This window comes from Pogona vitticeps, chromosome 3 (assembly GCF_051106095.1).
Source record: "Pogona vitticeps strain Pit_001003342236 chromosome 3, PviZW2.1, whole genome shotgun sequence".
Classification (NCBI taxonomy): Eukaryota; Metazoa; Chordata; class Lepidosauria; order Squamata; family Agamidae; genus Pogona; species Pogona vitticeps.
In genome coordinates this window covers 52,828,429-52,845,549 of record NC_135785.1, presented here as the reverse complement: position 1 = coordinate 52,845,549, position 17,121 = coordinate 52,828,429, and the positions used below count along the sequence as shown (strand labels likewise).

Sequence of the window (17,121 nt, the reverse complement as noted above, 5' to 3'; positions counted from 1 at the left end):
TTCTAGTTTTCAACACCCATATCAACAGCAGCCACATCACCACTACAAACCTCCTCCTGATGACAGATCACATCCTACGCTGTTTTCTGCAACTTCAACTTTCTGATCTCAAGCCCTGGGCCAGCGTTGACAGCCATTCCGTCATCCTGCAAAAAAGGGCAAACAATATCTGACTGTTATCATCCTGAGATCCACCACAGTACACCCTCTCAACCCAAATAAGATGGAGGCCTCTGTCCTATTCTAGATCTAAGACATCTCAACACCTATATTCAACCCAGGTGTTTTTAGATGGTCACTCTTGCCACCGTCATTCCACTCCTTTTCGCTGGCAACTGGTTCATCATCATAGATCTTTGGAACGCCTACTTCCACATCTCGATTCACCCAAGTCATCACAGATACCTTCGCTTCTTCTTCATGGACACTGCTTATGAATTCTGCTCCCTTCCCTTTGGACTTTCCACCACTCGGAGAACCTTCACAAAGTGCCTTGCTCCAGTAGCCACTCACCTTTCTCTACACCATATCACAATTTCCCCGTACATAGACAACTGGTTGATTGTTGCAAACTCTTACTACAAAGCCAGAAGGGATACTCTACTCTTCAGACCCTGGAAGATAACGGTCTCAAGGTCAACTTCGACAAATCCCGCCTCAGACCCTCCCAAACTATGAAATACATCAGGGCTCATCTTGACTCTTTTGCAAGCAGAGTTTTCCTCCCCGTCCCCCTGCCCCCGCCAAGAGAATACTCAAGTTAAGACATGCCATACAGCTTTTTTGACCTTTCGCCTCGGTCTAGGCCCATCACATTCAATGCCTCCTCAGCCTCATGGCCTAAACCACGTTAGTGGTGCAACACGCCAGGCTCAAAATGTCCCTTCAAGCATGGTACCTATCTCTATTTGACCTATTATAGACCACCCTTCAAAACTGCTTATAATGACTTTAGAACTGACATGGCAACTCACCTGGTGGACTTTCGTTACGTACCTTGCTTTTGGCCATCCTTTCCGCCCGCTTCAACTTGCCATCCAAGTCACAACAGACACCAGCCCTACAGGTTGGGGCACACATTGCGGCAGTCACAGGATTCATGCCCAGTGGTCAAAGTCAGAACAAGCGTTGCACATCAACCATCTAGAATTACTCGCAATCATCAAAGCTTTCCATGCTTTCTGATCTCTCATAATAATCAAGGGGTCCAAGTTGCCACAGACGACATGACTACCCTCTACTAAATCAACAAACAAGGAGACACTCATTCCTTTTCACTCCTGTACCTTGCTGTTCAAGTCTGGGAATGGTGCTACACTCACCATGTGTTTCCAATTGCAGTTCACATTACGACAGAAGACAACGACATAGCAGACCACCTGAGTCGTCTTAGCACTCATACCCACTAGTGGGTCCTCAACGATACTGTTTTCCTCCAGCTTTGCCACTGCTGGGAGACTCCCACTCTCGATGTCTTCGCTATGGAACAGAACACATAGTGTGACACTTACTACTCCCGAACTGGGAGAGGCATAAATTATCTGGGAGATGCATTCATGGTAGGCTGGGGAACGGGCTCCTCTATCTCTTCTCTCCCATCCCTTTTATCCAAAGAACAATAATCCAGCTCCATCAACTGCAAGCCAACATCATAGGCACCCTTCAGTCTCGAGAGACTATGGTAACATGCTCTGAATCGAGGAGTGTCCTCTCCAGAGCATGAAGCCCGGGTAAGGTAATATGGAGGATAGGCTGTTACCCAAGCAGCAAATCCCCCCTCTCCACGTTGCTGAAATGGTCCAATGGAAAGGCAAGAGCCAATACGATTGGTTCCAGCAACGTTGCAGGAGTTGGCAGAACGACACGAGCTGCCTTCGGGACTCCAGCTCTGGATTTTGCCTCGAGGTTAACTCCTGAAGCCTTTTCCATTGGTGGATATAGCCACAAGGCAGTAGAGGTTTGAAATTGGAGTTTTCCATCCTCATAATCCTGTGGTGGCCTCACCAACACTGATTTACTCCACTGAGAGCCATGTCATCTGACTTCCTCATCAACCGCATCTACTGACACAGGACAATGGCAGGATCTACCATCCTGACAGGATCTACCATCCTCAAGGCTTGCAGAATTCTCCCTCCGTTGCTGCTGCTAAATCCAGAAAACCTTCCACTTAAGTTGCTATATTCCTACAAGTGGAGGACCTTCTCGGCCTTTGCTGCTTCCAAGGGTCTACCCACGACTCCAGTCTTGTTGGAAGCTCTTCTCACTTTTCTCCTCTACCTGTTCAACCAGGGTCTCACCCACTCAACCTTGAAGTTCTATGTTTCTGCCACTGTGGCTCACCAACCTACTGGATCAGAGGCTTTGTGCTTATTCTCACAACCAACCTTAAAGAGATTCCTCAGGGGCCTTCAGAACATTTGTCCTCCTCAAAGGCCTCCACTTCCCCAATTGTCCCTCCAGCTTGTGCGCCGTGCTCTCACTCACCACCCGTTCGAGCCTCTTGCCACGACTCATCTAAAGCTTCTCTCCCTCAAGACACTGTTTTTAGTTGCTATTACCTCTGCTTTGTGAGCAAGCAAGCTGGCAGCTCTTCGAGCCGATGCTCCTTATCTTTAGTTTCATTGTGATAAGGTCACTATCCTGATATTTCATTCCTGCCTTAGTCTGTTTCAGACTTTCACCTCAATCAGCTTCTCATCCTTCCATCTCTCTTTCTTTCTTTCTCTTTCATCCAATCTTGAGCTCATGCTACATTCTCTCAACATTTGATGCTCCCTAGCCTTCTATGTCTTCAGGACAAAGGATTTTCGAAAATTCTCTCGACTTCTCTGTTACCATGGAGCACGCAAGGGCTCTCCAGTCTCCTCACAAACGATCTCTAGGTGGATAGCCCAAGCCATCACCCTGGCATACGAGTTGACTGGTAAACCCCTGCCAGACATTCTCAAAGGACATTCCACCAGAACCACAGCTACATCTACCACCCTACTTTGTGGTATTGATGTCTCCAACATCTGTCTATGCCATCAACATTTATTACACATTATCGACTAGACTTGCTGCAAACAGAAAGAGCCAAGAACGAAGCGCGCTTTGGCAGAGCTGTTTTTACTTCATTATTGATGTGACATCCCACCAACCGGTAAGTTCGCTTGCTAGTTACCCATTCGTGTGCATTCACAGAGACCACGAAGTCCACCTACCTCCTGCACGCATGCACGCACACCCACCATCTTCCCTCCCACACACATGGACACCTGCCACTACCCCCAGTCCTTTGGAGAATGATCTTCAACTAAACTGGTCCCTGGTGTGAAAAAGGTTGGGACTCACTGCTGTAGACCATCTTGACTGCTGCCTTTGGTGTTGTCAAGATTTATGTTGCCCTTTGCTACGTAAAACTTGTTACCTTTTTCCTGCTGGCAACGTGGGAATGATATTGTGGAACTATACCAGTCTATTTCCTGGCTTTTTGAATCATTGGTACAGAAGCACAATATCTTGCATTCATAAACTGGACTTTTTTAAAAAAAGGAATTGAATTCTTAACTTATTTTTCTCTTCCTCCTGGGTGCAAAGCATCTGAGACATCTTCCTTCACCCCATATTACTTAAAACTGTTAAAGCTTTAACATATTGCTTTCCAGCTTCTCTAAAGGAGTTGTATCCTCTTGTTTTTTCAGATGTGAACACTGGCAGTTGGCTGTAGATGCGCTTGAAAATACCAGTATAGATGTCTTTGTTCTGTAAATCCATAGCTTCTGATTCTGAACTTTTGTTGAGCTACATTCCCTTCAGAGAATTGAAGGTCTGCATGAATTGAAGGAAGCTTCTCTACTCTTTCACATAGCAGTTCTTGAGCATGTTAATTTTCAAACTTTTTTTATATTATTTGATGCAGAAGACAAAATGATTTTCAAAAAGTGGGGAAAAACAATGTTTAAAACTGTATTATTCAGAGGACTTTCTGCAGTGTTCCAGCAGTGATGTATGGAACATTACTTGTTCAGTCCAATTATCTTAAGATGTTTTGTGTTCTGCAGAATTTGAAAGTACATGACCAAGATCACTTTGCCCCACTGAGTATATAATGATATGCACCCACCACATTAAGCAAATCTCAAGTGAGGTTTCCTTGTTTGCCACCATTTTAGTAATTTTGTTGAGGTGACAGGAAGCGATTCAGGTGTAGTACTAGGATAGGAGTGGCAAAACTTTCTGAGTGTGTGTGCCCAAATTGGGAGTCTTCAAAAATATGCCCAATGTTAATTTTGAACAGCAGATTATTTTTTATTATTATTACTGTGTATTTTACAAAAAATGGGGGAACAGAACAAAATGCTTGAAAACATTCATAAAAGAGTCTGTTTAGGCAACCAATAGCTCTTCTGAATTGTTTTAAATGGGACAGCTTTAGGAATTGCATTACTGATAACTAGTAATCACAAGAAGTAAAATTAATAAGTTAGTAACAATAATAGTAGACTTCTTTTTAAAGAAAAAGAAGGAAACTTATTGCTTATTTATGTGTATTCCTTGTTTTGCTGTTAACAAAATTATAACAGAAATAAATTAAAGCATTTTATTAGAAACCCTGTTAAAAATTAATATCAGTGTTTTGAAAAACAAGTTAAAATAACATTTATAAATAGTGCAGTGGTGCCTCACAAGACAGATTTAATTTGTTCCGCGGTTAATGTTGTGTGAAAAATTTGTCTTGCGAAATGCGTTTTGCCATAGGAATGCATTGAAATCTAATTAATGCGTTTTTATGGTCAAAAAAGTCAGAACAAAGTCAAATTTGGTTTAGAAAGGGTTTATTAAGTGCTCTTTAAAGCCATGCATATTGTGCAGATGATTTAAAAAATTTCAATCAAAAAACTTTGACTTTTTAAACATCATAGAAAAACATTTAAAAATCAGCAAGCATGAGGCAGGAACAAAAAACGGAAAACATTCATCTTGCGAAGCAGGGCCATAGGAACATTTGTCTAGCAAGTCATCAACCCCATTGCCAAAACCATTTGTCTTGAGAGTTTTTTGTCCTGTGAGGCATTTGTCTTGCGAGGCACTACTGTATTGTTATTTTTACTTTATTTAGATTTATACCCCGCTCCTCTAGACAAAGTCTACTTGGTGCGGCTCTTATACACTTCATATGAAATCTGCATATAAAACTATAAGCTTTGGTTCATATTATAAAATATTTTTAAAATTAAGGAAAGGAAGATATACGCATCCTTTATTCTAAGCAAGTTTGGGGGGGGAGAGTTTGTGGTTACGTACCTACAGTGAGTCCATATTCAAAGCCTCTAGTACATGAGCTCCCAATCAGGGGGTTGTGAAGTGTTTTCTGGGGGTGGTTTGCCATAGTTATGTTTAGTTGCAGTTATTTTTCTATTGTATTAAATATAGTATACCCAGTGCTGTTTATTTTAATCCTCTCGGCCCACAGATAGATAATTTTCATCTGAACTGGAATTGCAGGCAACCTAGAGGTCTTAGTTATATTTGTACTCCTTTGGGTGGATTTTCTTTTTATACATGTGCATCACTCCTGCCCCTCCAGAAAACCTATTCTTGTTCGTTTCTCTCTGCTCCTCTGCATCCACCTTTGGAAGACTGATGCCAGTCTTTTGCATCTGAGTGTTAGCCAGGCTCAAAATGGCCTGAATGAGGCAAATGTACACTGTACACCAGGAATGCTGATACCCAAGATCAGCGGTCCCCAACCTTTTTCGGTCCACGGACCAGCTGGGGAAGGCGTATGTGTGTTCGTGTGCATGTGCAAATGCCGGCTCAGCGCTTATCTGGGGGCGCGTGCTTGTATACATGTGCAAACAGCAGTGTTGCGCTTGCACGGGCATGCTGGAGCATGTGCGCAGCTGCAAACAGGCTGTGCGGGGGTGAGTGCATGAGGGGGGGCGGGAGTTATGTCTTGGCAGCCTGGCCCGGCTCAGGCCGTGGATCGGCACAGGGCTGTGGACCGGGGGTTGGGGACCTCTGCCAAAGATGACAGCTGGATTATAAAGGTGTTGCTGCTGCAACAGTGGTGCCTCTCGCTCCACCTGAGTCTCCAGCTCTTCAGGGTGTGGTGATGGTGGCACAATGGTTTAGGCATCTGGCTGTTCTGCCAGAGGTTGGGAATTCAGTTCTCTGCTGCTTCCTTGACAGAAGCTGGATTTCATGATCCATAAGGTCCCTTCTAGCTCTGCAGTTCTAAGATGATGGTGGTGATGATGTGCATGTCATAGGTTTATCATCCCTGTTCTAGAAGGAACTGGCACTCAAAATCCACTTGTGCTCATTTCAAGGTGGGATTGGTTTAAATCACAATTGGTTAAAATTCAGTTTGAAATAATTTTTTAATTTAAATCAAATTGATTAAAAAAACACAATGTTTTTTATCCACCCTGGCTGGCTTTCATGGATAGACTGTAAAACATTCAGAAGATTGTTCCATGTTAAAAATTTGAAACTTCAGATGTATGATGGGTGAAAAGAAATAGTAAATAGTTTTTTGCCAGCTCCTGCCCTTTAGTGGCTACTTCTGTCCAATATCTGAGTGGCTGTAGCTGAATAGGTTGGAATCAGGCAGCAATTATTATTTATATATTCAGAATTCTTCTTTACTGTATTTGATGGCAAAGCCACAAATGCCACATATCAATCCCCAACAATCCACTAAGGGTTGCACAACATTCCTTGTCTGCCTTTGTTTGGTCGTTTAGGGAAAATAACTGCCACAGTTGTTTAGGCAAATGAATGTTGAAAAGTCAGGAAGACTCAAGAATGTGAATACATTAGGTTAATAACATCTCAATATTGATACCTATGCTAAAGATTGTTATGAATAACATGCTATATAGGAACCATCATTCCAGTCACAATCAAAAAACTTGGTTTGTAGTGTGCGAGAGTTGTATATAGATATATGTAAAAACACTATTTCCTTTTCAAACAGTTCTACATTAACTCTTGACTGATATATGTATTTTTTTAAAATCAGTTAATGTGATTTTTTCCTGGTAAATAATATATAATTTGTAAAGAATTGAAAAACAGAAAGGTGTCATTGCTAATTTTTGAGAATGAAATTATGATTTTCTTTGCAAATGGCCTTTTGACTTGGAAATATCTTTATGTATAAAATTTAGTGTGAAATGCAACACTGAAATCTTTGACACAGGAAATCCATCTCTTCATATGGCTGTTGCTTTTGCACTAGTGTTGTTCAACAGCAGAGTTGATGATAAAACTGAATAGAGGAATTTAACAAAGACAACCATGTTAATTTTTTTAAAAACCTAGAGTAAAATGTCATTTGGTAAGTATGGTATAGAATGAGAATATCAGTGGAGAAAAGAATAATCTTTGTTAGTCCCTAGGAGGAGTGCTAGAAAAAAGTAGGATCTTGTCTTTCAAGGTCTTTATACTGTATTTGTTGCATGTACATATGGTTTTCTTTGATTCCTTAGTGATTAAACATAATGTTATTTCTTCATTACTCTGTGGCCTTCTACTGTATGTTGGGTTTTCTTGGGCTGAGTAACCATTCTGTCAGGTCTTTAAAATAATTTTTGAATATATTCATTTCTTACTTGGCTTTTGTGTTGATGAGAGTATTGCATGTAAGCTTTTCTGCTGTTGCTATGCAACTGTTAAGTCTAATATTTAATATTAATATAAAAAAACCAAGTGGCATTATCATTGGTTAGAACATTGAAGCTGGAAGAATTGTGCTGTTCAGGCTATGTAAAACACTTGGCAGACATTGTGAATTCTCTGTTGCCCATGTGACAAATTCTGTGCAAAACAAATTATTAGTATATTCGCGAAGGCTTTCATGGCCGGGATCTGTGGCTGGCATCTTCAGAGGACTGGCGAAACGTTGGGAAGAACAACCTTCAGAGCACAGCCAAAGAGCCCCCAAAACCCACAACAACCAAATTATTAGTAGTTTTTATTACAGGCATTCTTAAAGGTTTGGGTTTTTTAAAAAAAGTGCTCAAAAGCTAAAATTCTCAAAAGTCAGTGCCCACATTTAACATCCATATATTACATGCAAAAGCTGCAGCAGAGCCTTGGTACTTTATGAAAAGTAAATCTTAAATGAAAGGAAGCCGTGGAAGCCGTTGGGAAGAGAATTGATAAGTGGAAGGTACTTAACACTTTCCCTCCTTGCTGTTTCTCCACATTGTTCCTCTTGAAGTGACATAAGCAACAGCAGCAACAATTATAACATGCAGTGTTGTACAAATTAGTGTGTAATATCCAGGCAATCAGGTCTTTGGAATTTTTTCAGCAGCATAGTAAAATGAAGTTTTAAAAACGTGTAAGGACTGGTAGGATCTTTTTAAAAAGTTAGACAACATATCTTATGGTTTTGGTGCTGCAGAACGTAAAATTTCTCTTAAAACTGCATGCATCCCAAAGTACTTGGGTTTACCCTATTTGCTTATCCAGCTGGCGGGATACCTCAGTGGTTTAGATATCTGGCTGCGGAGCCAGAGATTGGGAGTTTGAATCTCCACTGTGCCTCTCCTTTGGGTAGAGCCAGCCTGTGTTGCCAGGGGCAAGATGCACAATCCCTGTACACCTACAAAATAAGGGAATGGTAAACCAGTTCTGAGTATTCTCTACATGGAAAACCTTGAAAAGGTTCAACCATGAATTGACTTGAATGGACATGATTATTATTTGCTAATATTTCGGTAGCCACATTGAGTTTACCTTTTTCTCTCTTATTTTTCTTCTTCTAGTTGTCTTTCTTTTTAATATTTTTCTCCTGTACTTTGCTGGTTTTGTAATTAGGTAGTGTGAGCTAATAATGGATGTAAATAGGATTCAGTTGTTAGATTTCCAGTTCAGTTCCACTTTTAATTTTATTTTTAAAAAGAACAGTACAGTATGTTTAAATGAAAATAGTTTTTTCTGAATCATGGATTTCAAAGAAAGCGATCATAGTAGTTTAACAATTACAATATTGTTTTTGCTTATACTCAACAATTTAGAGTATGACTTTTCGGATATGTGTTGGAATGTAGCAAGGGAATTGTACAGCATCCAAGCAAAAATGTTTATGAACTGTTTACATTAAAGAGCTTGAGAAATAACTGCTCCTTTTTAATAACTGCTCATTTTTATATCCATTAAAATGTTTTTCTTCTTTCTTGTGTTTTAAAAATTGTACAGAAAGAGCTAAATATTGTATCTGCTTTGTATTTTAGAATTATTTTCAAGACGTAGAAAGTATACATGCACAACACTGTTTAATATAACTGCAGATTTTTTGGAGAACTCCAAAATACATTCCTTATTTTTAGTTTAACATTTCTGTCCTAAAATTGTCCCGTTATTTTCCTTATACTGTATGTAGAATAATAGTAACTAATTCTGCCATATCTTTAGCTGCAAGATATAGTTTACATTAACATTGAATTTACATTTACAAATAGGGAAAAGAACTAGAAGAGTCTTTCCTTTTAAGAAGAGGTTCCTTATATTCTTTAAAAGTCTATACCCCTGTATAATATTTTTTTCAGGGTTAACAAAAAGCGTGCATATTTGGTACTTAGTTTGTCCTTTTGTGTTCTTTTTTTCTCAGAAATGCTGAGGATTGAAGGTGGACTGTACATGGAAATAGGGAGAAAAATAATTTGTGACTTTCTTAGAAAACAGATTTTGAATTAGTTTGGAACAAAGCTTTCCATTTTAAAGCTGCATTTGACTTAATTACTGGTACGGTTGAACTCTTAAAATATTATAATTAAAGGTTGTTTTTTCAGTTTAGTTGTCATGTTTTACCAGGAGATCTCAGATACATTGTAAAACATGTTTGGATTTGTTCTAGGAACAGGAAGAATAAAGGACTGTTGACGATACTGTGGCAGCAACATGTTTAATTAAGAAAACTGACCATTTTTTCTTTGTTTTTAGGATTTGAAAGTATTCTAGAAGGGCTGTTTGGACCTGAATTATTAAAAGATCTGAGTTTATTTAAAGGTATTACATCTTCCTCTTTTTGCCTTGATCTGCATTTCTAATGACAGAATCAACCTCTGCCTCTAGAAAATGTGTGTTACCTTGGTGATTTGTGCTTTTTCCCCTCCCCCCGGCAGTGCTCACAGTTAGTTTCATATTGGCTAAAATTACTAATGAGTATAACTGGCGGTGGTTTTGGTGTTGCTTAGGAAAATCGGCTTTGTGTGTAGGCGAAGATTATACTTTTATAATATTGTGGAAATTAAAAGGATGGCAATTCAAGCTTACATTTCCTAAATAGCAGTAACTGTTTTATAAAGCAGTTAATGAGTTAGGAATGAGCTTTAACCATAAGCAAGTAATGATCTTTATAGGTGTGAAGTAATTTGTTGTTCTTATTCACAGACTTTGAGCCTGAAGGTGTCTCTGATTGGTCTTTCGATGAAAATTGTCTTTTCTGCTGTTTGAGAAGAGAGAAAGTAAAGGTAACACATTTGGCAAGGATTTGGATTTTTTCCAGGTTTTAAATTTGGTGAATGAGAAATAATAATAGGAGGAATTTATAGTGAGAAGGGACTTTTAAATGGTCTGCTTTAATGCAAAATGCTTTCATTAATTTATAATTATTTTAGAAGTGGTTAGCGTTCCCTTCCTCTGTGGCTGCCCTATGACTGCATTTTGCCCAAGGCTACACAGGCTGGAACTTCTCCTGGGATGCACAGTGCGGAATCAAATATTTGTTTGTTTGTTTGTCTGTCTGTCACCTTTCTCCCCATAGGGGACACAAGTAATTAACAAAATACCATATAAATATGACATTAAAAACAAATATATATCAATATTTTAAAAAAGATTAAAAACACTTTAAAAACATTTAATCATCTCTAAGTTTAATAAACAAAGGCAGCATTCCTGAGACACTTATTACTTAAAAGTCTGCCTGATGATAGAAGGACAAGAGAGACGGGCCAACCTTGCTTCTCATGGCAACCCATTCCAAAGCCTGGAGCAACTACTGAGAATGCCCTCTCTCATGTCCTCACCGAACAAGCTGGGGAAGGAACCCAAGAGAAGGGCATCTCCAGAAGATCTTAAATGCCTAGTAGGCTCAAACTGGATGATATTTCTTCAAATAGTCTGGCTTTATAGGTAATAAACTTTGAATTTGGTTCAGAAAGAGATGCAGCCAGAGAAGCTGTTGAAATAAGGGAGTTACATACTTCTTGCAACCAGTGTCAGTCAGTGGTCTGGCTGCAGCATTTTGAACCAGGTGAAATTTCTGGACAGTCTTCAAAGACAGCCCCATTTAAAATGGGTGTTGTAGTAATTCAGATTGAATATAACTAAGGTATGTTCAGTCATGGCCAGATCGAACATCTTAAGTAACTGATGCAGCTCCAGCGTATTGAGCTATCCAGCCAGCTAAATTCCTTTTAGTGCTTAGTAACTGAGATTCTGTGTCAAGAACTATGCAGACACATGATGCAACTATCTGCAATCATCAGATCAATTTTTACCACATTGAAGAGGGAACTCCACTTTGTAGAAATCTTACGCGCTGCGGCAATCCCTTTGCCATACTGCTTATGAGATTGTGTCATTGGCAAAAGGGGAAATGATATCTGCTGGCCTTGTGCTTTTGATCTATGCATGGTAGCCAAGAACCAATAGCAGCAGTATTTAGTTGTTCACCTGTCAACTGTTTTGGTTCTCTGTGGATACATAATGCAACAGCTGTCTAAGATAGACTTAGTAAGTGCTCTCCCCCCCCCCCCCAAATTTATCTTTAAATAACTCCTGGACCTCACTCAAACTCATGAGGTATTGCAGTGGTTTTCATGTCCAGTGTTTACTAGAGTGATACTTGCATTGCTTTTCTGTTGATATTTATACCTCACCACTATCCAATTTTTTAAAAAGTCTTTATTAAGAGTGAGCTGTGAACTAGAAAGATTACAAAGTAATTTCTAGACAACTTTAAAAAGAGCAATTTTCCAATTTTAACATTAGAAATAATGCTGCACTTGTGTTATGACATTCAAGCTCTACCAACCTAATTTTTTCTGTGTTCACTGAATCTGTGTGTTTTACATCTGTTTAGAGATTTCCTAATCTTTTCTGGGTGGTAATGGTGCGGCTAAAAATATTGTAAATAAATAAATAAACACGTGCATTGAATCTTTTGGAGAGTGGGGTTAGTTTTGGATCTTAATTGTTCACATACTAGGTCATAATGGAAGTGTTTAGGAATTTGTCTCTTTGCTGAGTTCTAAGGTTGAAATTTCTTATGTGCAAAAGAATGCAGAGAAATGAAACTGATGCTGAATTGGTTACATGTGAAATATTAGTATCTAGAAAATTGCCTGTCTAAGTTATAATTGCAAGAAATTACATATTCCTTCAAGCTTTGTGAATGGTATTTTCTCTCTGATGATGGAGGCACAGTAGGATGTTACACTGGGATAAGAGCAGTAATCAGTAGAATTTTTGAAAATGTGTTATTAGAAAAAGCACTTGGAAGCATGAAATGTCCCTATAGGAAAGTGAATTGGGGGGGGGGGTTGATTAAAGCTTAATATGTATGAAAAAAAGTTATGAGGAGCTCCATAGATAGATTTACATTCTGACATGTGGAAAAAATATTTCTTGGAAGTGGCTATTTTAAATGTGATTTCTGACTGTTTAAAAATACCCTGATGGTTTCTCATCCCATGTTAATGCCAGGTGAGATGTTGATTCACTCTTTTTGTCAGATACAAAAATATTAAAATTCTTAAAATTGCTTTTGCCATATCATTTTATTATCTGTATTGATTCTGAAAACCGTGTTACTGTGTTACTCTGCAAAATGTGATGGGATCTCTGTGAACGTTTGTGTAGTTCTGCCCAGATCCAGTGCAGGATGATACAGTGGATGCTGTGCAGACACTTGATTGCTGCCTGGAATCTGTCTTGGAATGGACTAGGGCAAACAGGCTCAAACTGAACCCAGACAAGATGGAGATTTTGTTCCTGGGGGGCTCCTCACTAACTGGATGGTATTGTGCTTCTGGTTAGGGAGCAAGTTTGTAATCTGGGTGTGCTTCTGGGCCAGCTCTGTCCTGGGATGCCCAGATTGCAGCTGTGTCTAGAGCCACCTTTATCCAGCGGAGGCATATCACACAACTCCTCTCCTACCTAGACAAGGACTAAGAACCTTGGTGCATGCACTGGTCATGTCCCAGATCAACAATTGCAATGGTCTGTGTATGGGGCTTCCCTTGAGCCTGATCCAGAGACTGGAGTGGTCCAGAATGCAGCAGCTAGACTTGTATGGCAAATTTGATCACATCTCCCGAGCACTGGCTTGCCTGCACTGGTTACCTGTTGCATCCTGGATCAGATTCAAGATCTTGATGCTCACCTACCTGTTTGGGAACAGGTTACCTGTTGGAACATCTTTGCACAAGGTAATTTACCCACTCCATGACATCCTCCGAGGCTATGTGTCTCCAGCTAGCCACTTGAAGGGAGGCCAGGAAATTATCCACCAGAAGTACACATTGTTTGTGGCACCAATGCTCTGTAGAATCATGCCTCAGTCCCTCGCTCCTTACATTTAAAAGACACTTTAAAACATTATTCTATAGAGAGGTCTTTTTGGCAACCTTGCCTGAGGTTTTTTTTTCTCCATTTGTTTCTCCTGTTTGATAGTTGTTTATTTTGCCTCACATTCCATATTTCACTTTTATAATTTATACCTCTTGAAGTTTGTTGTTTATTACTTGCTCATTTAATATATTATTATTACTTGCTTTAACCTCTGTAAACCACTCTGAATAATGCATGCATTAATGGGGCGCTATACAACTCTAATAAGTAAATAAATATTTATACATCTATACAGGGTCCAAAACCAGAGACAGTATTTGGACACAAGTTGTTGACCTGTTATTTGTTAGCACAGACTAACATGGTTATCCCTTCTAAAACTAGTCTTGCAGATCAGTGACAACATTAAGATTCTAACAGATAATTATCCGCGTTGCTAATTATTCTGCTATCCAGTACAGTATTGCATTGTATTGTTTTGGCACCTTATTATAGTTCTGATTTTTGAGCATTATGCTTGGACTATTCTGAAATGAGTGGCTATACTGATACTGTGTGGTTGTGCATCCTCTGTATATTCCCTTATTTCCATGGTGATAATTGTATTAAAGTAATGTATTATCATTTATAAAATTCTGTTTGGGTCACTGTGAACTCAAAAGATACTCTACAACAGTGGTTCTTAATCTTTGTTACTCAGATGCTTTTGAACTGCAACTCCCAGAAACCCCAGTCAGGACAGCTGGTGGTGAAGGCTTCTGGGAGTTGCAGTCCAAAACTCCTGAGTAACCCAAGGTTAAGAACCAGTGTTCTACAAGATGTCAAATAAGATCTTAAAGTCTGGGGTGGTCCTTTTGATAACCTGGACCAAACCATGGAGGACGTCATGAATAAGGAGGAGCACTTTCAGTTATATCTGGAAACAGCTTAACTGCCAGGTGCAATTGATGCAAGACTGATGTGAGGTCAGCAAAATGTATGCCAGAAAGCCAACTGATTGTCATATTCTGGACTACCTGCAGCTGCTGAACAGTGGTCAAGGGCATCCCCACATAAAGTACATAGGATTAATTTAAATGGTATCTATTTAATGCTTGTGTCACTGTGATCAGATCTGATCCTTCAAAAGCTGAAGGATAAATAACTTTACTAGCCTTTAGACTCCCACAGAGATCTCATCAAATGTGAAACTTTACTGATAAATTTTATAAAAAGCTCAAAACACATTGGCTTAAAAGAACATAGCAATTTTTTGACATTTTGATATATGTTCTCTCTCCCCTCCCCCCTTGGCTTTTTCTGGCTAATGCCTCCCTGTTCTGGCTTGTCTCCCCAGATAAACTCATCTGGCAGCTACATTATGTTATTTTCTGTATGAAGTGAAGACCTCAGCACTCCTCTGTTTTGTTTCTGATTTCATTTTATTTTTCTTATGTTTAGTTCTAGTTATTGTTTCATTGTATCATATACTGCTCAGAGAACTGTAATTTTTGTGTGACTTGAAACTAAAATCATTCAGAATTAAAATCTTTTTCCTGCTGAGCAGGAAAATAAAAAGAGCTTTGTTCAGTGACATGTCTTATGAACGTCCAGTATAAATCTTGCATTTGGAATCATTGGGAGCTCACAAATGAGGAAACTGCAGCAGCAGTCATCACAGAAAGTTTTTTCTTTGAAAACGGAGGAGTTGAAGACAGTTCTACATTGTCTATGATACTCAGTTATTTCACTCAGCCTCTCACTCAGAAAAATTAAGTTTCTCATCTTTTCTAGGTTTCTGCACCATGCTGCTCCTGCTTTGTCAGAGAATATGTTGTGAGTCTGTTTCCTTGAGAGAGAGGAAGTAGTCAGTTTCTGGTTCAGCTAAGCATGGTCAATTTCTGTTTTTTTTTTTTTTTTTTAATGTAGTGATTGGCCCTGAATGTCTTTCCTTACAGCCATCTGTGTTCCTCTCTACTCACAGACATGTTGCTATATATTTTACAATGGTACCTGAGTCGTTCAGCATTTCCCATTATGGTGGCTTCCATCGCTTGAGCCTGGGCTATACTTCTGATCTATAGAAGAATGGAAATTGCACACAGCTTTCCTCCCTTGCACAAGTGTAGATTGTCTGTGCAATGGACTGGAAAAAGTATCAACATAAGAGAAGTGTCTGTTGATGAATGCACCTTCCAACACTAGGAAATCAGTATATTCGTGAAGGCTTTCACGGCCGGGATCTAATGGTTGTTGTGGGTTTTTCGGGCTCTTTGGCCATGCTCTGAAGGTTGTTCTTCCTAACGTTTCGCCAGTCTCTGTGGCTGGCATCTTTAGAAGAGAGCTGTCCTCTGAAGATGCCGGCCACATAGACTTGCGAAACGTTAGGAAGAACAACCTTCAGAACATGGCCAAAGAGCCCGAAAAACCCACAACAACCACAAGGAAATCACTATGTTTTAAATTTATATGTTCTTTGATGAGGGAGAGGGATACAGGCAATGAAGCGTCACCACCTCCCTGGCCCCAAAATATGAGCCACCAAAGTAGATCTTGCTCTGAGTAATGGGAATTAAATTGTGCATTCTGTAAATATAGTAAATCAAAATGGGGAAATAAAATTAATCCTTTCAATTGAGTATAATTTTCACTATAAGAACCCTGTATCTAAAGATTGCCAGATGTTTGGAAAAAACCAATCAATAAGCACACCAAAAAGTGTGCTTATTGATTCCAGTTATAACTGAATTAGGTGCATTAAATACCATTATAGAATTAAAAAACTAAGTTAGTGCAGTTTCTGTGACCTCTGGGTACAGGTGTAACTGCAAGGTTAGAGATGGTGGTTGTATATAGTAGCTTGTTTCAGAGATACATTTAATTTGTCTCAAACACCAATGTCCGTAGCCAATCTTTTCCAGCTTGACATTCAAGAATAAATGTTTTGAAATGGGGAATACTGAAAAGGTAGGCTGGCCTTTAAATCTCCAAGATATGGCAGGCCATTTTGTGCCCTGAAAGATAGCCAGTGGAGCAAGATTCTGGGACTCTGGTAGAGACTTAACCTTGTTCTGTGAATCACAGTTGTAGATGGTAGACTCAGTAGTAGACACCATCACCTTGGCTAGTTTGAGTACCCTGTTCTACTAGCCATACAAGTAACAAGAGGACAAGTTTTTCCCTTAGGAGTGCCTAGCTTTGATCCATGGTGTATCCAGTTATGGACTCCCAGGGAAGAAGCTCCTGTCAAATTGTTGTGGAATTTAGCATGATTTATTGACACTACCAAATATTTGTTATGGCTTGCTAGAAGCTCATAATTCAAGGGCTTCTCTTAGCCTTTGCTGGTAAATTTAAAATAGAGGTGAGGGACCGGCCAGACTACTGGCCACAGTAGTCTGGCCAGTCCCTCACCTCTATTTTAAATCTATACTAAATCTTTATTGGGAGGATATTGAATCTCATCCTGGTAGAATTTTGGAGTATTACGTTAGTAGCTCAGCTGTACTGCCTTCTATGAACACTGTTATAAAATGTGATTCAGACAAACTGTGTGAGGAGGGC

The 17,121-nt window shown here is 39.5% G+C and overlaps 1 protein-coding gene across 30 annotated transcripts in view; it reads left to right on the top strand.

Moving 5' to 3' along the window:
• The window catches only part of LCOR (ligand dependent nuclear receptor corepressor), a 103,522-nt gene that overhangs the window by 23,780 nt on the left and 62,621 nt on the right, over window positions 1–17,121 (top strand). For 25 of the 30 annotated variants that reach the window (XM_020790876.3, XM_078389429.1, XM_078389413.1 and 22 more), the window contains 2 exons: window positions 9,943–10,008; window positions 10,393–10,472. The exons of 1 other annotated variant lie outside the window; for it this stretch is intronic. In XM_020790876.3, the coding sequence (XP_020646535.3) occupies window positions 9,943–10,008; window positions 10,393–10,472 (146 nt within the window). Of the gene's footprint in view, window positions 1–9,610; window positions 9,745–9,942; window positions 10,009–10,392; window positions 10,473–17,121 lie in introns of all 30 variants that reach the window. 4 more of the 30 variants (XM_078389432.1, XM_078389430.1, XM_078389426.1 and 1 more) reach the window with 1 other exon arrangement.